We start from the raw sequence: 26,859 nt of genomic DNA on the forward strand, positions 1-26,859 counted from the left end.
ACCCCCTCTTGACTTCAACCTGTTGTACGATGGTTTATGGAAATTGTATGTTACAGTTCGTTTTGCTGATGATTGCATCAAAAACGATCGGCAAGATCCCGCTGCCAAAAACCCCAGGGTGGGAAGCACTTGGATGTGCACCAGAATGGCACGTCTTTGCCTTTTCAAAGTAGGCCTTAAGTCCTTGCAAAAATACTATAAGATTGGTTTTGGGAAATTATATCTGATGAGCCAATCTGTACTTTCTCCGCAAAAAAGGCCCACCTGTCTCTAAAAACGCGCTCTCTGCGAAATTCAGCATATGCCAAATTTTCCAACAGAGAAAGATCAGCCTCTCATTCGATTTCACATTATCTCAGTATTTTATAGTATTTAAACAGTTGTTTCACTTTAACACGTGCCTCTAATTTAACAAATTACTGTACTTTATATGGATTATTATCGTAAGAAATGCACTGATGTGGTCAAATTATATGCCTGTCAAGATATGCTGCATGAATTCACAATGGAAATACAATGAAATCGAAAAATGATTTAGTTATTACTCTCACAATTTCAGACAATTTCAACACATCATGTATTTTCCCCATTCTATGCTTGACAATCAGTTAGTTCCCTTATTCCACCACTTGGCACTGTGTGTAAGCATGGTCATGGCTCTGCGTACATTTACGCACACTCTCAAGCACGCGTATTGCCGCGTTCACGTGCTAGTCAGAACTAGGAAACACGGAAATGTCGACGTGCTAACTGGTTGTCGTTATACACGTGCCACGTTCAACGAATCAGCAAGTTGGAAATTTCAGAGTTTCCTAGTTTGCTGCATTTCTATTGATACATTTCTATTGATACATCTCACACTTTGCGTGGAAATGATCCCATGCATGGTTTACACACATATTTGTGCCTATGTATGATTGATAAATGAGGCCCCTGGACTCTGTATGTCCACAATATGGCTGCGTTTACACAGGCAGCACAATTCTGATATTTTTTTCAGTAATTTGTCTTTTGATCAATCAGATCAGCTCTGAAAAAGATCTGATGTGAAAAGATCTGATGTGATTGGTCAAAAGACCAATTAGTGGAAAAAATATCAGAATGTTTCTGCTTATCTAAATGCCGATTATGTGCCATATATGAAGTGGACATTTGCCCTAAACCACAGCATACTCTATGTGAACACATAGTCATATTAAATAAGCACTGGGCTTTATTTGAGCTTGTTTGAGAATTTGTACATGTTTCATTATTCATTAAAACGAGGAAAAAAGCCATGTTGCTTGTGAGGAAAAACAACAAAGCAGTGCATTTTCAGTGACTGGTCGGCTCTAAAGGTTAATTAGGTGTGTTTGTGTTCCGAGGAGAAGGCAGTGCTCTTTACGGACGAGGAGACGTTCTCCACCCGAGGGGCGACCATAATGACACCCCTCAGTTCTCATTATCCAGGTTATTGATTGGCTTGGGCCACCTGCCTTCCCCTGTCTTCGCCTGCCTCTCTGGCCTCAGCTACTTCACTCACCCTGGTTAACACGCTCACAGCTGCCAGACAGCCAGCCAGCCAGCTGGGCCGCCCTGGGACTGCCACTCCAGCTTCCTCAATCTCAACCTCAACCTCAACATCAACCTCATCTTCCTCTCCTCCTCCTCCTCCTCCTCCTCCTCCTCCTCCTCCTCCTCCTCCTCCTCCTCGACCTCTTCCTCGACCTCCTCCTCCTCCTTCTCCTACTCCTCCTCCTCCTCCTCCTCCATAGACCTCCCATCAGACACATGGGTGACAGTGACACTTAAACACATTCACTCACTGACAGTCAGACCGACACACGCCATGGGATAGATGGGAACCACACTTGGTTCCCAGAGCCTGACAAGTATACACACATGCATGCACATACAGGCAGACAGGCAGGAACTCTCTCTTTCTCTCTCTTTCTCTCGCTTCCCTCTCTCCTCTCCCTCCTCTCTCCTCTCTCTTCCCCCTCTCTCTCTCCTCTCTCTCCTCTCTCTTCCCTCTCTCCGCTCTCTCCTCTCTCTCCTCTCTCTCCCCCTCTCTCTCTCCTCTCTCTCCTCTCTCTCCTCTCTCTTCCCTCTTTCTCTCCTCTCTCTCCTCTCTCTCCTCTCTCTCCTCTCTCCACTCTCTCTTCCCTCTCTCTCTCCTCTCTCTCCTCTCTCTTCCCTCTCTCCGCTCTCTCCTCTCTCTTCCCTCTCTCTCTCTCCTCTCTCTCCTCTCTCTCCTCTCTCTCCCCCTTCTCTCTTCTCTCCTCTCTCTCCTCTCTCTCCTCTCTCTTCCCTCTCTCTCTCTCCTCTCTCTCCTCTCTCTCCTCTCTCTTCCCTCTCTCTCTCTCCTCTCTCTCCTCTCGCTCTCTCACCAATGGTCAAGGACATTTTTAGCACAGTAGTAGGTAAGCTGCATTTGGCTCCAAAAGAAAATGGATTTAATCAGATTAAAATCCTGGTCATTTGTGTGTATCCAGCTGGGTTGTCAAAGGTTTGAACGGAATAGCATGTAGGCCTACATAGCTCTCCTCAGTAATGAATCTGGAGAGAATACTTGACATTGTTGGGAAATTTGTCCTCAAATATTGTCATCCATTTAAATTAAACTGACTGGGTTTAGAATCCAGGGAACCAAGCTGATCATGGAAACTCACAAAAAATCATAAAACACATTCAGATTAGGTTATTTTGCCGGCCAAAATGGTGGAAGGTTGCGAGCAGGAACAGTGCTGTAGTAAATCTAATTATGGGCGTGCAGCATGCAGGACTCGTCTGTAATGACTCTGTGACTCTGCCCTCGCCCGGGCTCCTCTGACCCATTGGAGGGGGCATCATTGAAGCACCTGGCACTGATGAAGCCTGGCAGAGTGACAAAAGGATGGCAGCAGGTGGCACAGATGGCCCAGCTGCCACCTTCCCCTTGGAACGAAATCTGGGAGAGGGGTCCTGGGACTGGTGCTGGAGGGAGGATAGATGGAGGGGCAGAAAGGTGGAAGGATGGATGGTCAGGCTGTAGGTGAGTGAGGGACTGTGATGGTAGTTAGGTGAGATCTGGCAGAGACACAGCAGAGACTGTAGGTGAGTATCAGCTTCACTTTAACTGATAGGCTACTCTCTCTCATCTTATGGAATAGCCAATCAGCTTTACAGAGCAGTGGAATGATGCAAGCAGTGTTCATATTACACAATGACTCATGGGGGAGCCCTAAGAATAGAGGACTGGAGTAACGTTAATATTTTAGAGCTAAAGGGGCTTAGGGTTAAGTACCTTTATGTGAATTGATTGCCCCCCATTTATCCTCAGAGTTCGTACTGCTTGGTGACCTAAATTGGGATATGCTTAATACCCCGGCCATCCTACAATCCAAACTAGATGCCCTCAACCTCACGCAAATTATCAAGGAACCTACCAGGTACAACCCTAAATCCGTAAACATGGGTACCCTCATAGATATCATCCTGACTAACATACCCTCTAAATACACCTCAGCTGTCTTCAACCAGGATCTCAGCGATCACTGCCTTATTGCCTGCGTCCGTAACGGGTCCGCGGTCAAACGACCACCCCTCATCACTGTCAAACGCTCCCTAAAACACTTTAGCGAGCAGGCCTTCCTAATTGACCTGGCCCAGGTATCCTGGATGGATATAGATCTCATTCCGTCAGTAGAGGATGCCTGGTTGTTCCTTAAAAGTAATTTCCTCTCAATCTTAAATAAACATGCCCCATTCAAAAAATACAGAACTAAGAACCGATATAGCCCCTGGTTCTCCTCAGACTTGACTGCCCTTGACCAGCACAAAAACATCCTGTGGCGTACTGCATTAGCATCAAATAGCCCCCGCGATATGCAACTTTTCAGGGAAGTTAGGAACCAATATACACAAGCAGTCAGGAAAGCAAAGGCTAACTTTTTCAAACAGAAATTTGCATCCTGTAGCACTAACTCCAAAAAGTTTTGGGACACTGTAAAGTCCATGGAGAATAAGAGCACTTCCTCCCAGTTGCCCACTGCACTGAGGCTAGGAAACACTATCACCACCGATAAATCTACAATAATCGAGAATTTCAACAAGCATTTTGCTACAGCTGGCCATGCTTTCCATCTGGCTACCACTACCCCGGCCACCAACTCTGCACCCTCCGCTGCAACTTGCCCATGCCCCCCCCGCTTCTCCTTCACACAAATTCAGACAGTTGATGTTTTGAAAGCGCTGCAAAATCTGGACCCCTACAAATCAGCTGGGCTAGACAATCTGGACCCTTTCTTTCTAAAACTAGCCGCCGAAATTGTCGCAACCCCTATTACTAGTCTGTTCAACCTCTCTTTCATAACGTCTGAGATCCCCAGAGATTGGAAAGCTGCCGCGGTCATCCCCCTCTTCAAAGGGGGTGACACTCTAGATCCAAACTGCTACAGACCTATATCCATCCTGCCCTGCCTTTCGAAAGTATTTGAAAGCCAAGTTAACAAACAGATCACCGACCATTTCGAATACCACCGTACCTTCTCCGCTATGCAATCCGGTTTCCGAGCTGGTCATGGGTGCACTTCAGCCACGCTCAAGGTCCTAAACGATATTATAACCGCGATTGATAATAGACAGTACTGTGCAGCCGTCTTCATCGACCTGGCCAAGGCTTTCGACTCTGTCAACCACCGCATTCTTATTGGCAGACTAAATAGCCTTGGTTTCTCAAATGACTGCCTCGCCTGGTTCACCAACTACTTCTCAGATAGAGTTCAGTGTGTCAAATCGGAGGGCCTGTTGTCTGGACCTATGGCAGTCTCTATGGGGGTGCCACAGGGTTCAATTCTTGGGCCGACACTTTTCTCTGTGTATATCAATGATGTCGCTCTTGCTGCTGGTGACTCTCAGATCCACCTCTACGCAGACGACACCATTTTGTATACATCTGGCCCTTCATTGGACACTGTGTTAACAAACCTCCAAACGAGCTTCAATGCCATACAACACTCCTTCAGTAGCCTCCAACTGCTCTTAAACACTAGTAAAACTAAATGCATGCTTTTCAATCGAACGCTGCTGGCACCCGCCCACCCGACTAGAATCACCACTCTCGACGGGTCTGACCTAGAGTATGTGGACAACTACAAATACCTAGGTGTCTGGTTAGACTGTAAACTCTCCTTCCAGACTCACATAAAGTATCTCCAATCCAAAGTTAAATCTAGAATCGGCTTCCTATTTCGCAACAAAGCCTCCTTCACTCATGCTGCCAAACATGCCCTCGTAAAACTGACTATCCTACCGATCCTTGACTTCGGCGATGTCATTTACAAAATAGCCTCCAACACTCTACTCAGCAAATTGGATGTAGTCTATCACAGTGCCATCCGTTTTGTCTCCAAAGCCCCATACACTACCCACCACTGTGACCTGTACGCTCTTGTTGGCTGGTCCTCACTACATGTTCGTCGTCAAACCCACTGGCTCCAGGCCATCTATAAATCACTGCTAGGCAAATCCCCGCCTTATCTTAGCTCATTGGTCACCATAGCAGTACCCACCCGTAGTCTGCGCTCCAGCAGGTATATCTCAATGGTCATTCCCAAAGCCAACACCTCCTTTGGCCGCCATTCCTTCCAGTTCTCTGCTGCCAATGACTGGAACGAATTGCAAAAATCTCTGAAGCTGGAGACTCTTATCTCCCTCACTAACTTTAAGCATCAGTTGTCAGAGCACCTTACCGATCACTGCACCTGTACACAGCCCATCTGAAATTAGCCCACCCAACTACCTCATCCCTATATTGTTATTTATTTTGCTCTTTTGCACCCCAGTATCTCTATTTGCACATAATCTCTTGCACATCTAGCATTCCAGTGTTAATACTATTGTAATTATTTTTGCACTATAGCCTATTTATCGCCTTACCTCCATAACTTGCTACATTTGCACACACTGTATATATATTTTCTGTTGTATTTTTGACTTTATGTTTTTTTACCCCATATGTAACTCTGTGTTGTTTTTATTGCACTGCTTTGCTTTATCTTGGCCAGGTTGCAGTTGTAAATGAGAACCTGTTCTCAACTGGCTTACCTGGTTAAATAAAGGTGAAATAAAAAAATAATAAAAAAACCTTGATTCCACCTCTATGTTTTGAAGCCTTATGAGGTGTCAAAGGAACACAGCTGCTGGCGTTGGTGTGCCCCATGGAATGGAAAACAACATGCATTTGTCCTCACACTTTAGTATGATGTATCATCATCAGATCCAAAGTCACCTGTAGGCCTATACATCAATAATCCTATTTAAATGATCTAATCAAAAAGTGCAACATAATTTATAGTTTGCCTATTTTTATTGAATAAAATGTAATGTGCACATAAAGTACATGTTTAAATTACAGTACTGTCATTGTGTGATGTATTTTTTTCCTGATTGGATGACTGTCTCCCAGAAAGAGAAGAGGCGGGTGGGGGTGCTTTAAGAGACTCGCACAATAGCCCTCATCAAATAGCCGCCCCTGCAGGAGAGCGCACGAGCAGCACATGCTACCAGGAAGAGCGCACATCATAGATCACGAAGTTTGACCAACCCCGACTCTTGTAACGATAACGACGTGTTGTCACCCCTCAAGAAATCAGGTTTGTGAACATTATTAGCCTACAGTTTTGAGGAATGATTGTCGTGACATGGTTTCTTATCCGCTTGCTTAAGCTATCTGTCATAGGATTTGAGGCACGCGTAAAAGTAGTTTACCAGGTTATGTCAATCTGTGTTTCCGAAGTGACTTTGGAAATACTGTAGTAATGTGGAAATTAATGTTAAGGCACAGGTTTTTTAATACATTTGCATGTCAATAAGTGTCCAGGTTTTGTAAAATAATACTGAACATTTTACAGATGAAAAAAAAAAAAACTATTTTTAATGACTTTTAAACTTTTGTTTGTTTTGATATTATATATATATATATATATATATATATATATAATACTATAGACTAGGCGCCATATAGTCAGCTGTTTCTTTCTACCAAACGAATGCAAACATGAACAAAGTCGATTCTGCTGTGTTGCGTCAATCGGTCAATGTCGTTCTCAATAGTCAATACAGAATGTGAATTCAACTAAATGCCAAGACACATTAGCTAATCATAGTAGGCCTACCTTTGCCAAAGTGCGGCAATAAACGTTTCTGTGAATGCTCTTGACTGGAGCAGAATATCGGAAATAGCCTACTGTCTTGGCACAATATTATTCAGCAAAAACAAAATGTTACTGTCATTTATTATGATTTATTATGATAATAATGTGCAATTGTTTATACGTTGCTTTTTGGATTATTATGTTTTTTCATTATGTAAAAAGCAAATATGCTTTCTTGGACCACACCAAACTGTGTATCATTGTTTTGTGTCAAGGTGATTAAACATGATTACAAAGAGAACACTAGATTCAGGGATCTTTGTATATTCGCAGGTACATTGAACAGACTTAATCTGAATAACAATGTCCAGCCATGCTCCTCTGAGAGAGGTCATATTTCTGTAATACATCATGTAACAAGTATATAATGAAACTTGACTGTTAGGGAGCAGTGAGTGCACTAACAAAAAAACAACAACAGTCACACTGTTTTCCAACACTGTTTGCTTTGAGTTATTTGAAACCATGGAATAACCTGCAGCTTCCCATATGAGGTGGACCAATATGCCAGGAAATTGTATGACAGCATGTGTTAGCAACTAGACAAAATGTTGTTAAATTACTAGTTAGACTACATGTAGTTCACTACTGATCTAGGAGCAGCTGCTTATGTGTATACTGTGTCTTTCATTTAGTCCTCCTTTGTGTGTTATTGGATACAGCTTGCCAGCTGTATCCAGACACTGGGAAGTGCTATTGGCTATCCCCGCTGTGCATACAGAACAGACATCTATTGCCTCAGTTTATTGCCGTAGTCCGAGAGCTATTTGAGTTTAGAAAATCTGTGCTGGGTGTGAGTGACCTAAAGCCTCCAAGGCTTTATCTGAATTGTGTTGCATTGTATTACCATCATCCTGGCTTATTCATGAAGCTGGTTGACTGTAATGAGTAAGCGGAGGCTTCTTATCTTTTTAAGGAGGAAACCTGTGGGATTAACACTAAGAAAGCACTCATGCCCGGGCTCCCGAGTGGCGCAGCGGTCTAAGGCACTGCATCTCAATGCTTGAGGCGTCACTACAGACCCCCTGGTTCGATTCCAGGCTGTATCACAACCGGCCGTGATTGGGAGTCCCATAGGGCGGCGCACAATTGGCCCAGCGTCGTCCGGGTTTGGCCGGTGTAGGCCGTCATTGTAAATAAGAATTTGTTCTTAACTGACTTGCCTAGTTAAATAAAGATGAAATAAAATAAAATAAATGCCCTTGTCAAGTTCTACAGGGTGACTAAACTCCTGCTAGTATCCACTTACAGTAGCTTGCTAGCTCCTAACATGATGAAAATGTCATGCTGTGGTGGGATTCAATTTTGAGCGCCGGTTCAGATGTGGCCACACACTGCGTTTAGAATGTCTAACATCCTTTATTCCCTCGAACAGAAGCTGGCATCTCCCGAAAGGCCGTAGCTGCACCTACTGTTTCCATCAGCCGTATCTGCATCTACAGTTGTTTGAATGGAGGAGACCAGAGCTGTCAGTCATGGCACTCTAACCTCGATTGGGAAACACAGGGTTTCGATTTCCTGCCGAAGATCGCCCTTCAAATATTCATCGTCCCTATATTCTGGAGCCATTTGATAATTGACACTGGGACAGGTTTTCTTATCTCCTCTCTTCATCTGAGCGTGTGGAGCACCATTAAAGATAGCCCTTTAGCCTCTCACACCAGACCTATTAAACCTGCCTTTGTGTTGTGGCCCAATGCCTTCTTGGACTAGAAGCTGCTGACTGTTAGGAGTTATTCTGTTAAACTCTCCCTTTCTTCTCTAAATGTGTTTGGTCTGCTTTTCTTTGAGAAATATTATTCTGAGATGCTTGAGGATTTCCCTAGCCCAGAGATCAGTTTTACTGACTCTGACTTTACCAACGTCCTGCGTTCATGTCTTTGGAGACTTCTCTTTCTTGCTTAATCCATTCTTTAGGGCTCAATGTATGCCTTCTGTTGTGAACTGGATCTGTACAGTTAGCATGTACTGTATAGCCCAGCTATCAGTTTGACCGGACAATCAGCGTTTTTTGTCCTTAACTGCCCTTTAATTCAATTTCATTCTAAGACAGACTTAACTTTGTGGCCAGAGATAAGAAAAGAGGGAGTGGGCTTTCCGGTCCCAATCTGTCAGCACGTCTTCTTATCACAGACTGAAATGTATTGTATTATATCCTGTCTGAAAGTTGCTTTAACCTTTTCCCAACCTTTCCTTTGGACATTTTTAGTTTAGACTTTGCGGACTCTCTGTCTTGTTGGTGCTCTGCGGAGCGTATAATATATGTGTTGATATTCCCTGATCTGGCACGAGCCCCCACAGAGGATCAGAACAGAGGAAAGTGCTGTCCTCTGACTTTGGGAGTGCTGACATCTTCATATTCCTGCCCACCCTGCCACCCGCTCCCTCCCAGATACCTCTGGTTGATGTTCGTCTGCCTGGCCGACTTTCGTCCGCTTTCCTTCATGAATACAGACGTGAATCACAGGGATTAGCATTCCGCTCTTCCTCTCTCTCCCCGCCTCCGGCCGCCTCTTCCTCAGCGGTGTCTCAGCTCCATACATGCGTCTGGCAGTTCCGCTGACGTGGGGGGTCTGTGATGAGTGGCTGGGGGCCCCGGCGGAAGGAGCCCAGTCGGACGCTACCTCACTCACTGCCACTTTGGAAAGCCCTCGTCTCACTGAATATTTCATGGTGTGATTTGGGATGTAAATTAAAGATGTGTTCCAGGTGGGTTTGACTGGACTGAGTCTTATTCTCTGTGACTGGTGGGGAGAGTGGCTGTTCTAAGGCTGCCCTTCACCTTGGCAGGCTCGTAGGGACTTAGGGTTGGAGTGACGGGTCTTTTCTGGGTGTTGTTGTTCTGCTTGTTATCACAGAATATAATATAATATATCACAGATAAATATCAACTCAGAATGGATGAAGTGAGCGAAAGAAAGAATTTGAGCGTTAGTGTCTATGTGTGTGTGTTTATTTACTGTAGGCTGTGTGTGTGTGCCAATGAGAGACTTCTAAATTGGTAATGCCTGCATCCCACCCTCTGAGAGGTGGCTGTTTTCTCTGGTGGAGTGTAATATTACTTCATCAGCAGCATGGGCTCTTTATAGAAGGCCACAGGCTCCCTGCGGTGCGACACACACTGACGGCTCAGACAATCAGGAATATTACACAAACATCCTGGAGTGGAAGCAGGCGTTCTGAACTAGAGGATGAAATCCCCCGCTGGGTTGTAGTGTGCTGCTGTCCTCTCACCAGATGACCCTGAGTCTAGCACAACACCAGCCCGGAAGGGGATATGTTAATGTTGTAAAACATTTGTCTCATAACTGATTCAAACACTAATTGGAATTCGAATTGACTGATCACATTTATGCTTCGAATAGTCTGCATGATGCATCTGTGGGATAACAGAGTGGACTTTGTAAAAGGAAAACGCTTAGCCATTGTGCTCCTGTCTAGAACAGATTGTCCTCCTCCCTCTGCCTGTCCTGTATCATGGTGAGGAATGTCTTCCAGGGAACCCACAGACAATTTATAACCTCCAAAGGCCACCGTTTACTCACTAGAACAGCCTGAATGGCTTATACTTCAAAATTATGAGGGTGAATGGGAGAAAATTACATTTATATATGTGAGCCAACATGTCTGGAGAATGTATGAATATACAATTCATCTCGTTGTCGTTTTATTCGCTGCATTGTTTTAAAAGGTCAGCAGTCTCAAAGTGCTCCACCCCTTCGCCCCTGCTCGCCCCCCTCGCCCCGGCACCACCACATTCACACTCAGCAAAAGAAGACTGTGCTACTCTTCTCACTAAAGTGACAGGCCGACTAGAAGGGGATGGCAGAGGGCTAAACAGGCACTTCAAGATGGAACAGCTGTATGTTTAATTGTTCAACTTGATCTCTACAGTAGTGTTTGAATGGCGGCCAGCATCATTAAGTAGAGAGAGAGAGCAGGACCTGGCCTGAGAGGAACGCTTAGTGTAAAGGGAAATGCCAATTTGCCCATTTTGTCTTTTGTTGTCTCTAAACATACCTCCGAAACAGAGTTGGGTGAGGGTATAGTGTTTTTATATAGACTGGCGCTAACTGGAGCTGAGAGGCTTGGATGCGGTTAGAATTTGGTTGGTTTGTTGTTGTTGGGAGCCCAAGGTGACCTGGTGCTATACTCCTCATTATAAACTGGGTGGTTTGAGCCCTGAATGCTGATTGGCTGAAAGCTGTGGTATATAAGACCGAATACCACGGGTATGACAATTTTTTCTAATTACGTTGGTAACCAGTTTATAATAGCAATAAGGCAACTCAGGGGTTTGTGGTATATGGCCAATATACCACAGCTAAGGGTTGTATCCAGGCACTCCACGTTACGTTGTGCACACACCTCCTTGGGCCTTATTGCCTAATTAGTCCCCTTGTGCTGGGATGAATGGTAGAGGACAAACACTAATATATCTATCTATACACGGCTAAAATCAAAGAAGCACATCAATAAGGGCCATGATGGATAGCATCAATAGGATCTCCTATGGACCATACTGTGATGCCTCTTCTGTATTTCCTCAGCATATGTTTTTCATACAAATAACATGAGTTTTTTTAGGGGCTGGATATAATCTGAGTTTTGTTGACTGGCTCCTCTGCCCTTTTCTCAATTCCAATTTATCTTTATCAACACAAAATTGGAAAGGGTTAATTCAATTCTCTGTAGTCCTATGAGACTGGAGGACATTTAGACCTTTAGAGGAGGGGTTGCTTCTCTTTCTCGCTCTCTCTTTCTCTTTCCCTTTCTGTTTATTTTTCTATTTCTCTTTCCTTCTCCCTCTCTCTCTCTTGGCTGTAGTTAGGTGCTGCAGTTAGAGGTGGTTTGATAATACAGTAATGGTGATGGACCTAATGAAAAGATATTGCCCTGCCACGTTACTGCAGGTTGTGTGTGTGTGTATGTGTGTGTGTGCACACTTGGAGAGCAGGGAAAGGGTAGAGCGGAGCCCTGTAAGGTAACTAAATGTAATTTAGCTATTTCTTCATTTACTCTGATGAGCTCTGTCACCACCTGTGTGACCAATGGCCCTGTGCAGGCGGACCCGTGGTGTGTGTGTGTTAAGATGGCCCCGTGTAGCTCAGTTGGTAGAGCATGGCGTTTGCAACGCCAGGGTTGTGGGTTCGATTCCCACGGGGGGCCAGTATGAAAAAATGTATGCACACACTAACTGTAAGTTGCTCTGGATAAGAGCGTCTGCTAAATGACTAAAATGTAAATGTAAGATGCGGGTGTTCTATGAAGAGTGATGAGGCAGGTCTCCCCTCTGCACCTCTCAGAGGACTCGTTTCAGCAGCAGGGCTGAGAGGAAGTGTCCTCATGGAGTAATGGAGTGGGCGAGCGAGCCTGATGGAGGGTGATGGTTGGAGGGAGGACTAACGAGGAGGAAAATAAGCTGAGCAATCTCCCCCCACCCCTCCCTTCCGAGTGACTGTACACACACACACACACAGACACACACAGACACTGACTGACAGCCACTGAATAATGTTTTCCCTTGACTCCTCAGTGACACAGAGAGAGAGAGTATCTTTGTGTTATCCTCTATCTAGCACACTATCAAGGTCAGTTGTAATGAGTTTTGGACAAAACAACAAATTATCAGAAACCTACACATGGATAGTGTGTAAGGTTTCTCTAAACAGTTTTGCCAAATTGAAAATGTATCCTTTTAAACTTTATTTTCCAAGTAAAATCAATAGTTATTCTTCCTACTATAGTGTAAAAGGAAAGAGACCTTTTTAGAACACACCTACGATTGGATGATTGAATCCATAGCTATTGTTGGTGTGGAGGTGAGTCTGTGCTCAATCGGACATGTGACAGGTGATTAGTTAAATGTTTGTCTCAGGGTGAATACAATCCTATTGAACAGTAGTCGGTTTCATAGGTTCTCTGTCTCTGTCACATACAGAGAGCCACAGGCAAGGAGCCACAGGCACAGCAGGGAGGGAGGTGTGCTTCCTGTTTCTTTGTCATTCCCCAAGGAGGGACGTTCTCAGCCAGGAGTCTGTTTCTACTTCTACTTACTTTACTTTGTTCCCTCTCTACTTCCCTACTTCCTTTTTCTATTTCTGGTCTTCCGACCATCCAAGTGTCCAAGAGGAAATAATTGAGATGACTGTGTGTGTGTGTGTGTGTGTGTGTGTGTGTCCCCACAAGGGTTTTCGTTAGCCGGTAATAGACGGCTTTTGCCGATAAATCAAATTGGTGCAGGCCAAGTGTCCGGGAGAAGAAAAATAATCCCATTGCGAATAATGCTTTTTAGCCTATTCATTGATGGAAATACCAGTCGATGTAAATACATTTGACCGGCCATGCTTATCGGTTTATAGGTAATTTGCATAATTTAGTGGAATTAAATTGGCGCTTGTGTATTTTCGTTAGTCATTATATATCTTATTTATCACACACGCACAGCATACAGATATAGAACCTAGTTTTAGCGGGAAAATCTGTCAGACAGAGCGAGAGCTGCTGCTACAGCTCCTGTTGCTGCTGGAGTGAAACGTAAAATGCTTTTATAAGTCCAATCAATGAGCAACAATTCTAAATGCAATCACGTGTTATTTTTTTATGGCCACAATTAAAAAGAGCTACTCATTTTATTTCTCAACTGGAAATTGAAGTGCGCTTCCCATTCGCCATTCAAGTGCATAAGCAATGGTATGCAGGCTTCAGTGTGTGACGGGACAGCCTTGCAATGAGCTGGAGGCAGTATGCAATTTGAAAACATATACTTAGTTGTTTGAAACCTGAACATTTTACTACATATTATGAGGTATGTCTTTCCTTGCTTCAAAGTAGCCTAGCCAAAATCCGACCATAGAAATGTGGAGGCAATTATTTTATAAAGACTTCCATTTCAACCAGCAGCATATTTCTCTCATTTTCTATTGTTTTTCAAATCAAATTTATTTCAATGTCCATTAGCCAAAGGCACAATCCTAATGATATTATACTAGTTCTTGCATCTTTAGATCTCCCCTCTTTCAACATTTCTAACGGATATTTTCATCTTTGTCACATGAACTCTCTCACATGTGCGGTGCACTTTTGACTATTGTATTCCCGCTAATTGCATAATGGAACAAACATTCAAATCAAAATAAAATACAATTGTATTTGTCACATGGTTCGTAGACTAACAGTAAAATGCTTTCTTACAAGCCCTTCCCAACAATGCAGAGGGAAACATTTTTAAATAATAGAACAAATAATAACACAAGGAATAAATACACAATGAGTAATGATAACATGGCTATATACATGGGGTACCAGTACCAAGTCGATGTGCAGGGGTAAGAGGTAATTGAGGTAGATTTGTACATATAGGTAGGGGTAAAGTGACTAGGCAACAGGATAGATAATAAGCAGTAGCAGCAGCGTACGTGATGAGTCAAAAGAGTTCAAAAGGGGTCAATTGCAGACAGTCCGGGTAGCTACAGTGGGGAAAACAAGTATTTAGTCAGCCACCAATTGTGCAAGTTCTCCCACTTAAAAAGATGAGAGAGGCCTGTAATTTTCATCATAGGTACACGTCAACTATGACAGACAAAATGAGATTTTTTTTTTCAAGAAAATCACATTGTAGGATTTTTAATGAATTTATTTGCAAATTATGGTGGAAAATAAGTATTTGGTCAATAACAAAAGTTTCTCAATACTTTGTTATATACCCTTTGTTGGCAATGACACAGGTCAAACGTTTTCTGTAAGTCTTCACAAGGTTTTCACACACTGTTGCTGGTATTTTGGCCCATTCCTCCATGCAGATCTCCTCTAGAGCAGTGATGTTTTGGGGCTGTCGCTGGGCAACACGGACTTTCAACTCCCTCCAAAGATTTTCTATGGGGTTGAGATCTGGAGACTGGCTAGGCCACTCCAGGACCTTGAAATGCTTCTTACGAAGCCACTCCCTCGTTGCCCGGGTGGTGTGTTTGGGATCATTGTCATGCTGAAAGACCCAGCCACGTTTCATCTTCAATGCCCTTGCTGATGGAAGGAGGTTTTCACTCAAAATCTCACGATACATGGCCCCATTCATTCTTTCCTTTACACGGATCAGTCGTCCTGGTCCCTTTGCAGAAAAACAGCCCCAAAGCATGATGTTTCCACCCCCATGCTTCACAGTATGTATGGTGTTCTTTGGATGCAACTCAGCATTCTTTGTCCTCCAAACACGACGAGTTGAGGTTTTACCAAAAAGTTCTATTTTGGTTTCATCTGACCATATGACATTCTCCCAATCCTCTTCTGGATCATCCAAATGCACTCTAGCAAACTTCAGACGGGCCTGGACATGTACTGGCTTAAGCAGGGGGACACGTCTGGCACTGCAGGATTTGAGTCCCTGGCGGCGTAGTGTGTTACTGATGGTAGGCTTTGTTACTTTGGTCCCAGCTCTCTGCAGGTCATTCACTAGGTCCCCCCGTGTGGTTCTGGGATTTTTGCTCACCGTTCTTGTGATCATTTTGACCCCACGGGGTGAGATCTTGCGTGGAGCCCCAGATCGAGGGAGATTATCAGTGGTCTTGTATGTCTTCCATTTCCTAATAATTGCTCCCACAGTTGATTTCTTCAAACCAAGCTGCTTACCTATTGCAGATTCCGTCTTCTCAGCCTGCTGCAGGTCTACAATTTTGTTTCTGGTGTCCTTTGACAGCTCTTTGGTCTTGGCCATAGTGGAGTTTGGAGTGTGACTGTTTGAGGTTGTGGACAGGTGTCTTTTATACTGATAACAAGTTCAAACAGGTGCCATTAATACAGGTAACGAGTGGAGGACAGAGGAGCCTCTTAAAGAAGAAGTTACAGGTCTGTGAGAGCCAGAAATCTTGCTTGTTTGTAGGTGACCAAATACTTTTTTTCCGCCATAATTTGCAAATAAATTCATAACAAATCCTACAATGTGATTTTCTGGAAATTTTTTCCTCAATTTGTCTGTCATAGTTGATGTGTACCTATGATGAAAATTACAGGCCTCTCTCATCTTTTTAAGTGGGAGAACTTGCAGAATTGGTGGCTGACTAAATACTTTTTTCCCCCACTGTATTTGGTTAACTATTTAGCAGTCTTATGGCTTGGGGATATAAGCTGTTCAGGGTCCTGGGGGAAGAAGCTGTTCAGGGTCCTGTTGGTTCCAGATGGTGCATCGTTACCGCTTGCCGTGCGGTTACAGAGAGAACAGTCTATGACTTGGGTGGCTGGAGTCTTTGAACATTTTGAGGGCGTTCTTCTGACACTACCTGGTATAGAGGTCCTGGATGGCAGGAGGATGTACTTGGCCGTACGCACTACCCTCTGTAGCGCCTTGCAGTCGGATGCCAAGCAGTTGCCATACCAAGCAGTGATGCAGCCAGTCAAGATGCTCTCTATGATGCAGTTGTATAACCTTTTGAGGATCTGAGGGCCATGCCAAATCTGTTCAGCCTCCTGAGGGGGAAGAGGCGTTGTCGTGCCTTCTTCACAACTGTGTTGGTGTGTGTGGACCATATTAATTCCTTGGTGATGTGGACACTGAGGAACATGAAGCTCTCGACCCGCTCCACTACAGCTCTGTTGATGTGAATGGGGGTGTGTTCTCCCCTCAGTTTCCTGTAGTTCATGATCAGCTCCTTTGTCTTGCTGATGTTGAGGGAGAGGTTGTTGTCCTGGCAGCACACTGCCAGGTTACTGACCTCCTCCCTATAGGCTGTTTCATTGTCGTCAGCGTTCAGGCCTACCAGCGTCGTGTCGTCAGCAAACTTAATGATGGTGTTGGAGTTGTGCACGACCACACAGTCATGGGTGAACAGGGAGTACAGGAGGGGACTAAGCATGCACCCCTGAGGGGCCCCTGTGTTGAGGGTCAGCGTGGCGGATGTGTTGTTGCCTACCCTCACCACCTGGGGGCGGCCCATCAGGAAGTCCAGGATCCAGTCGCAGAGGGAGGTGTTCAGTCCCAGGATCCTGAGCTTAGTGACGAGCTTGGAAGGCACTATGGTGTTGAATGCTGAGCTGTACTCAATGAACAGCATTCTCACATAGGTGTTCCTCTTGTCATTCGTGCTTAGCCTACTGCCTTGTGGGCACTGCTGTGCTTATAATGTGAAGAAATAATATTTAACCAACATTTTAAACTAAACGTCCTCTTCTGTTGCATCAGTCTTATTGCTTAAGAATATTTTTTTATGTTGCCTAGGTCTACTGGTTGTGTGAATTTGGGATTTATCGTCCCACAACTGTCCCAGAGTCTATTTTAAGTAGGCTATTTCTTTCTCGCACAGGACGACAAGATGACCAATAGAATAGGTAAACTCTCTCGCTCTCATATGAGTATTTTACCTAGTTATTTACAGATTATCTCATTTAGCTCTTTTGTAGCTTTGTCAACTATGTGTGTGTTTTCTATACCTGTTCGCACCTCTCCCTGTAAGCTTTACAGACGCTCCCCACCCCTTGGCTGCAACCCTTCTAATTTAGTGTACCCTGCGCGTACAACCCATGTGGAATTCCTGATCTCTGGCAGCGTTTGGAACTGCCGATCTGCGGTCAAGAACGCTGACTTCATCTCAGCCTATGCTACCCTTCAGTCCCTGGACTTTTTGGCCCTGATGTGGAGACATGGATCACCCCAGAGAACACTGCTACTCCAGCTGCTCTTTCTTCATCTGACTATGTTTTCTCTCATAGTCCGTGAGCATCTGGTCATCGCTGTGGTGGCACAGGTCTACTCATTTCTCCTAAGTGGAGATGTTCTCTTTTCTCTCTCTCTTACCTGTCCATCTCTTTGAATTCCATGCTGTCACTGTCACTTGTCCACTCAAGCTTAACATTATTGTAATCTATCGCCCACCAGGTGCCCTTGTAGAGTTCCTCAATGAGCTTGACACCTTGATAGGCTCATTTCCTGACAATGGCTCACCGCTCTTCGTACTTGGCGACTTCAACCTCCCGACGTCTGCCTTCGATTCATTTCTTTCCAACTCTCTCTTTCCCCTCCTTGCCTCTTTTGACCTCACCCTTTCCCAATCCCCTCCAACTCACAAGGCAGGCAATACGCTTGACCTCATCTTTACTAGAGTCTGCTCGCCTACTAATGCAACCCCCCTCCAGGTCTCTGATCACTACTTTGTTTCCTTTTCTGTCTCCCTTTCCTCCAACCCTAACCACTCAGCCCCTACCCAGATGGTCATGCGCCCATCGCAATCTTCGCTCTCTCTCTCCCACTACTCTCTCCTCTTCTATCCTATCATCTCTCCCTTATGCTAAATCCTTCTCCCTTCTGTCTCCTGATTCTGCCTCTTCGATCCTACTCTCCTCCCTTTCCACATCCTATGACTCACATTGTCCCATTTCCTTCCGGCCGGCTCAGCCCTCCCCTCCAGCTCCGTGGCTGAGTGACTCAATGCGAGCTTACAGAACAGGGCTGCGGGCAGATGAGGGAAAATGGAGGAAAACTAAACTTCTGGAGGACCTATCATCCTTTCACTCCCTCCTCTCTACCTTCTCTTCCTCTGTATCCTCTGCTAAAGCCACTTTCTACCACTCTACATTTCAAGCTTCTGCCTCTAAACCTAGAAAACTCTTCTCCACCTTCTCCTTCCTCCTTAATCCTCTACCCCCTCCACCTCCCTCTTCCCTCTCTGTGGACGACTTTGTCAACCACTTTGAAAAAAAGGTTGACGACATCCGCTACTCATTCACTCAGCCTATTGAGTCCACTGGTCTCACTCACACAGAACTACCCTACGCCTGGACCTCTTTCTCCCCTCTCTCTCCAGATGACATCCTGCGACTAGTGAGGTCTGGCCGCCCGATAACCTGCCAGCTCAACCCCATCCTCTCCTCCCTTCTCCAGACCATCTCTGGAGACCTTCTTCCATTCCTCACTTCCCTCATCAACTCATCCATGACCACTGGTTGCGTCCCCTCTGACTTCAAAATGGCCCGAGTTGCTCCCCTCCTCAAGAAACCAACACTCGACTCATGGGCTCCCGAGTGGCGCAGCGGTCTAAGGCACTGCATCTCAGTGCTTGAGGCGTCACTACAGATCCCCTGGTTCGATTCCAGGCTGTATCACAACCGGCCGTGATTGGGAGTCGCATAGGGCGGCGCACAATTGGTCCAGCGTCGTCCGGGTTTGGCCGGTGTATGCCGTCATTGTAAATAAGAATTTGTTCTTAACTGACTTGCCTAGTTAAATAAAGATAAAATACAAATAAATAAAAAATTAAATCTGACGTCAAAAACTACAGACCTGTATCCCTTCTTTATTTTCTTTCCAAAACACTTGAGCGTGCTGTCTCTGATCAACTTTCTCGTTATCTCTCTCAGAACGATCTTCTTGACCCTAACCAGTGAGGTTTCAAGTCGGGTCACTTAACCGAGACTGCTCTTCTCTGTGTCACGGAGGCTCTCCGCACTGCCAAAGCTGACTCTCTCTCCTCTGTTTTCATCCTCCTAGATCTATCCGCTGCCTTTGACACCGTGAACCATCAGATCCTCCTCTCCACCCTCTCAGGGCTGGGCGTCTCAGGCTATGCACACTCTTGGATTGCATCCAACCTGGCAGGCCGCTCCTACCAGGTGACGTGAAGAGGATCTGTGTCTGCACCACGTACCCTCACTACTGGAGTCCCCCAGGGCTCGGTTATAGGCCCTCACCTCTTCTCTCTATACATCAAGTCACTCGGCTCCGTCATATCCTCACATGGTCTCTCCTATCATGGCTATGCGGATGACACTCAACTACTTTTATCCTTCCCCCTTCTGACACCCAGTTGGCGACACGGATCTCTGCGTGCCTGGCAGATATCTCAACTTGGATGTTGGCCCACCACCTAAAGCTCAACCTCGACAAGAAGGAACTGCTCTTCCTCCCCGGGAAAGCCTGCCCGCTCAAAGACCTCTCCATCACCGTTGACAACTCCACAGTGTCACCCTCCCAGAGTGTAAAGAACCTTGGCGTGACCCTGGACAACACCCTGTTGTTCTCTGCAAACATCAAAGCAGTGACCTGCTCCTGCAGGTTAATGCTCTACAACATCCATAGAGTACGACCCTATCTCACACAGGAAGCGGTGCAGGTCCTAATCTGCCCCTCACTACCTTCAGGCTATGCTCAATCCCTACACCCCAAACCGAGCACTCCGTTCTGCCACCTCAGGTCTCTTGGCCCTCCCATCCCTACGGGAGGGCAGCTCCCGCTCAGCCCAGTACAAGCTCTTCTCTGTCCTGGCACCCCAATGGTGGAACCAGCTTCCCCCTGAAGCTAGGACAGCCTATCTTCCGAAAACATCTGAAACCCTACCTCTTCAAACAGTATCTTAAATAATCCTCCTCCTCACCTCGACCCCCCCCCCCCCCCCCCCTTGCACTTGACTGCTGCCACTACGTTTTCCTAATGGAAACCCTGGTGTGCATGTGTCTGTGATGAACCCCCATGCTGAGGGACATGTATGGCTCTGTAGCAGTAGACACACAGCTAGTCAGGCTAGTCTGCATGCCTGTACTGTGTTGTGATGTAATAGTTGTGTGTGTGTGTGGTGTGGTGCTGCCATCTGTCTCTGGTTGCTGTGGTGTGCTGGGCAAGGCACTGGTCAGTCGAGAGGGCACCACTACTGCTGGGAAGCACTGCCACCCTTCCCTGCTCTCACACAGTCAGAGAGACTCCTTACCAAAACACCTTGCAAGTTTCCAGCTTTCACTCATGCGCACACACACCCACGCACGCCCGTACACACACACACACACACACACACACACACACACACACACACACACAATTTGCCCATTCTCACTTTATATCAAAGTTCCATCACTCATCAAATCAAATCAAATTTTATTTGTCACATACACGTGTTTAGCAGATGTTATTGCGGGTGTAGCGAAATGCTTGTGCTTCTAGCTCCGACAGTGAAGTAATATCTAACAATTTCACATTATATACCCAATACACACAAATCTAAGTAAGGAATGGAATTTTAGAATATATACATATATGGACAAGCAATGACAGAGTGGCATGGACTAAGATACAGTAGAATATAATGTTCTCAGTTGTAGTACTTTAATGAAAGACCACAGTGCTGTGTGTAATCATATGTGTAGCCAGTCCTTAGAGCTGGGGAGGCAGCCAGCCAGAGTCTGTAGGGAGCTGTGTGCCAGGAGTGGAGACCACTGGGGAGCTCGTGATGGAGGATGAGAGGAGAGGGAGGAAGAGAAGGAGGATGAGAGGAGAGGGAGAGAGGGAGGAAGAGAAGGAGGATGAGAGGAGAGGGAGAGAGGGAGGAAGAGAAGGAGGATGAGAGGAGAGGGAGGAAGAGAAGGAGGATGAGAGGAGAGGGAGAGAGGGAGGAAGAGAAGGAGGATGAGAGGAGAGGGAGAGAGGGAGGAAGAGAAGGAGGATGAGAGGAGAGGAAGAGAAGGAGGATGAGAGGAGAGGGAGAGAGGGAGGAAGAGAAGGAGGATGAGAGGAGAGGGAGAGAGGGAGGAAGAGAAGGAGGATGAGAGAGGGAGGAAGAGAAGGAGGATGAGAGGAGAGGGAGAGAGGGAGGAAGAGAAGGAGGATGAGAGAGGGAGGAAGAGAAGGAGGATGAGAGGAGAGGGAGAGAGGGAGGAAGAGAAGGAGGATGAGAGAGGGAGGAAGAGAAGGAGGATGAGAGGAGAGGGAGAGAGGGAGGAAGAGAAGGAGGATGAGAGAGTCTACAAGGTAGACTATAGTATTAGCAGGGATGACAATGTACAATGTGTGTGAATCATGGCCAAGGTCGGCTAGCTAGAGGAGAGGTAGAGGATGCTATAACTGTACTCCAACCTGGCTCTGTCCAACCCGCTACTCGACTCTCCATACCTATGCTCATTCACTGCAGGTGCTTTTGCTCTGTCCTTCCATCTCCCCCTATCCCTCTCGCTCTCTCGCTCTCTCTCGATTTGAAACCCGTTCCGGTTGTCAGGGAGATGTGATTTATATAATTAATGAGAAGTCATTTGATTGCACATTTTTCTTTCAATGAGCAAACGAGCTGCTGAAACAATACACTGATGAATGAATGACATTTGTATTATCAGGGTTGTTCCACAAAAAGAGTGCCTTTTGATATTTAAAGTAGAAATTCTGCACCAATTTTGAATTTTAAAAGCCTTGTATATTAAATGAAGTGCCCTTTTTAATATAGACCACATGGTAAAGTGCCAAAATGCAGTATTTTAACATGTGCCTCTGTAAACCCTGTGCCACTTCTAGGAATATTTCAACCCATTTAATCCCTACATTTCTCCAAGTTTCACCATTATTATAAAGCCCTAGTCATTTTGTTGCTTTAAAAAAGTAATTTCTGAAGATGAAATTAATTATCATGTGAATAGTGATTCATTTACGTGTGTCCCTCATTTTAAGGTCAACCCTGTTATGTTTTAATGTGGTGAAACTATTCCATTTTAAATATTATTTTCAAATGAAACATTGAACATCTAATAGTCAAATCATAGTGTAAAAGCAGGTGAGCTGGTTCTACTCTTTTTGGCCATTTTCTGGTGTTTCGTGGTGGAATACTGAGCGGGTCAAGCGTAACACGTCAACCTTGTAACACATAGATAGTCAGGCTAGAACTGTTTTAGCAATTCATTTTCTTTTGTGAAGCTTCCATTCTCCCTGTCACGAGGGGATTTATGGCTGATTTTTAAGATGAAATCGTCAACCCTGTTACGGTCAACCCTCTTACTTGATTTGGCACCTACTATAGTCTTTTTAACATTTATTTTACCTCTTGAGATGGGAAAACGTGTTTTTTATGAAGTTGAACATGTGCTCTTTGTGACAGAATGTTAAAATTAGTTGAAATATATTATTTTGTTTTACCAATTTGCACTTCGCAAAAGGCACAGAATTGGTGGAACGAGCCATCACTGTTTATAAGCGTGTATTCATTACAGCTAATGCTCTTCTAATGCTGCTATAATCATCCACTAAATGAGTGTAATCAAGCAGAATTTCAGTGTAATACTTGCTACAGCAGCTGAGAAATGTCAGAATGTCATTGTTTCTTATTGACCCGAGTCTAAGAATGGAAGTATTTAGTGGAGTTTGCAGGGTTTTAAAGTTCCCTGTTCTGGCTATGGTCTATTAAGGCTCATGGTTGTGAGCATCAACCTTCAACCTAATCATTATAAGCTCCATAATGCATATAAATAATGCATACAACATTATATTGATATTAGGCAGAATGATCATAATAGGAATGTTGACTGTTGTGTTTCTTGTGCTTTCAGGTTGTGTTTTAAGGAGAGGAGGCGGTGAAGTCGCGTGGAGGAGAAACAGTTACTCTTGGGTTACAGACCTGGAGTAAGGCTTGGCTCAGTACACCAGAGGAAACCAACCCTTCTCTCAGAGGATCCTATTCTTCAACACAGTAATACCCTACCGAGGACTCAGGACCATTGACTGTTATCATCAGTGACTGTGCAAACCCATTGACAGACAGACAGACAGACACCCATCTTTTACCACTTATTTAATCCTAAAAGGACACACTATATAGGGAGACCACAGGGTGAGAATGTTGACTTGTTAGACCCCCACTGGGCTATAGACAGAGCCCTGCTCTGCTTTTCAAACCCACTCACTGTCCCTTCCCTGGAGAAAAAGGCTTACTTAGCATCTAACACTAGCAGGGCGTGCTGTGTGTCACTTTCACATTCAGCACCATTGATCCACTGACCCCCCTCTGATCTGATTAGCCTTCTAGCCTCTCTTATTGTTTACACATACATACACACACACACACACACACACACACACAGGCGCTGTCAGCTCGTTCACACACCTGCGTCTCGCCTGGCTGTGATTACCATCCACTACAGACAAGACCTGGGTATATCCCATCTGCACACCATTAGCCCCCATTGAGGGAGCTGGGTAGTACTACTAGTACAGTACCCTGTTGCCCTGTGCTGTGCTGTACTGCTGTGCTGTACTGCTGTGCTGTGCTGTACTGCTGTGTTTATCCACACTGGCAGGTGCTAGTGTCATGTCCTGTCTGTCAAGGCAGATGCCTGTGTGAGAGAGTGGATACGACAAGGCTATGATAAACACATGTTCTGTTGTCGTCTACTACTGCCTACGGGTCGGTCACTGTGAGCGGAAGAGGTCCTGGTCCTGATCATACTGTCTGTCTATCACCCTGTCAGAAGGGATCAAGATCAAATCTCTCTTGAAGAAGACGCTTCATCTCAAAGAGACTGACCTGGATAAACAAAGGCTGAATAGAACATATTAGTCTGTCTGTCAATCCGTACCCCCAACTGTGGCCCTCCTCTTGCCTGCTCCCCCCACCATCCAATCTGTGTGTAAATTCTGCCGCCGGGCCCCTTGGAGGATGAGCGATGTCCCCACCCTGGACTATGAGCTGCTGCTGTCCCCCGGGCCCTCCCTCCCTGGGGCCCCCAGCAGCCCTCCTCTGGTGGGGGGCGACGCGGAGCAGAGGACGGCCTTCGCCTTCGTGGGGCTCCTCATGCTCTTCCTGGTCTTCCTGCTGGTGCGCTGCTTCCGCATCCTGCTGGACCCCTACAGCCGCATGCCATCCTCCTCCTGGACCGAACACAAAGAGGGCACAGAGAGGGGGCAGTTTGACTACGCCCTGGTCTAGACCTGGGTCGTGTTCATTAGGCACCAAACGGACTGAAACAGTGAGGGACTACCAGAACTTGTCCAATAAGGAAGGCTTGTTTTTGTTTTCCGTTGCACAACGTTTTGCTACGGTGTTCCCTAATGAAAACGACCCTGGTAGGGTCTAAAGGGGGCAGTTTGACTGGCCCTGCTGTAGAAACACACAAGTAGTCAGACTGGAGCTCTCAAGACCCAGACCAAGATCAGAACCCTCAAGACCCACACTGAGATCAGAACCCTCAAGACCCACACTGAGATCAGAACCCTCAAGACCCACACTGAGATCAGAACCCTCAAGACCCACACTGAGATCAGAAGCCTCAAGACCCAGACCGAGTTCAGAAGCCTCAAGACCCAGACCGAGATCAGAAGCCTCAAGACCCAGACCGAGATCAGAAGCCTCAAGACCCAGACCGAGATCAGAAGCCTCAAGACCCAGACCGAGATCAGAAGCCTCAAGACCCAGACCGAGATCAGAAGCCTCAAGACCCAGACCGAGATCAGAACCCTCAAGACCCAGACCAAAATCAGAACCCTCAAGACCCAGACCGAGATCAGAACCCTCAAGACCCAGACCGAGATCAGAACCCTCAAGACCCAGACCGAGATCAGAAGCCTCAAGACCCAGACCGAGATCAGAACCCTCAAGACCCAGACCGAGATCAGAAGCCTCAAGACCCAGACCGAGATCAGAAGCCTCAAGACCCAGACCGAGATCAGAAGCCTCAAGACCCAGACCGAGATCAGAAGCCTCAAGACCCAGACCGAGATCAGAAGCCTCAAGACCCAGACCGAGATCAGAAGCCTCAAGACCATCCTCCTTGAAACTCAGATCAAGAGGTAGAAAGGGGTTAATACTGCACTGCTGCCTTAAAAGCCTATGCTGCATCTCCCCTGCTGTAGTCCCTGTAGACTGGCTAAAATGCAGGTGAAAGCTACCAAGCCATTACAAACATCCTGTGATATGGGATTACAAACAAGATCTCTTAACTACAGAATAAACCTATACATAACAGTATCTTGCAGTATTTACATCTCACCTGTTTCTGCACCTCCAGTTGATGATTTGTTATAGTATATTCAGCAGTTATGACCTTTTTAACCCATATTATTCTGACAGATTATTATTATTATTATTATTATTATTATTATTATTATTATATTACAACTGTGTTTACAGATGCAGTCACCCCTTTAAGAAACCAAACTGGTGATTTGTCTTCATAGAAATATTATTTGTTTGTTTTGTGTCTGTATAACTGAAACAAAGCCATATCTTTAGTATCTATAGCAACATGTTGTTTGGTTGCCCTTTTAGCTTTAGCCACCCTGCCAAGCTTGGCGAAAACATGTACTCTACAACTGGGACTTTATTTTTGTATTCCGACTCAAGTTTGGATGGAGTCTCCTTTTGCTAGTGTTTTCTGTGGTTTGTAGCTCTCTCAATCTTATCGTTGGACTGTGATTCTTGAGGTAGCCAGGTCTTGGGACGGAGGGAGGCAGAGCAGGCAGCTTTGCTTGCGTTTTCAAGATTTGTAAGTAGATATTTTTCCTAACTGCTTTGTTTTTCCTACGCAGGGTTTCATTCTTTGAAATAAAATGGGGTTCTTCAATTTGTTTTTCCAATTTCCTGTGTAGGGGTGAACGGTTGGAGTGGGTAGATACAGGTAATTGACAAAATAAAGGAAACGTGTGAGTAAATGAGGGATACAAAGTATATTGAAAGCAGGTGCTTCCACACAGGTGTGGTCCCTGAGTTACATCCCATCATGCTTAGGGTCATGTATAAAAATGCCCAGTTGCCCATTATTTTGGCTACCATGGCTAGCAGAAGAGATCTCAGTGACTTTGAAAGAGGGGTCTCAAAGGAGCACTGTGTGTGTGTGTGTGTGTGTGTGTGTGTGTGTGTGTGTGTGTGTGTGTGTGTGTGTGTGTGTGTGTGTGTGTGTGTGTGTGTGTGTGTCTGTGTCTGTGTCTGTGTCTGTGTCTGTGTCTGTCTGTCTGTCTGTC

At 45.5% G+C, this 26,859-nt stretch overlaps 1 protein-coding gene across 1 annotated transcript; it reads left to right on the top strand.

The window, feature by feature from the left end:
* Positions 1–6,517: 6,517 nt before the first annotated feature.
* Positions 6,518–25,099, top strand: LOC311137651 (cortexin-1-like). The gene is made up of 2 exons (XM_084172166.1): positions 6,518–6,614; positions 23,454–25,099. Exon 2 carries the CDS (start codon positions 24,560–24,562, stop codon positions 24,827–24,829), a length of 270 nt encoding a protein of 89 aa, XP_084028292.1. The 5' UTR covers positions 6,518–6,614; positions 23,454–24,559; the 3' UTR covers positions 24,830–25,099.
* The last annotated feature ends 1,760 nt before the right edge of the window (positions 25,100–26,859 follow it).

This window comes from Coregonus lavaretus, assembly GCF_964263955.1.
Source record: "Coregonus lavaretus genome assembly, chromosome: 11".
Classification (NCBI taxonomy): domain Eukaryota; kingdom Metazoa; phylum Chordata; class Actinopteri; order Salmoniformes; family Salmonidae; genus Coregonus; species Coregonus lavaretus.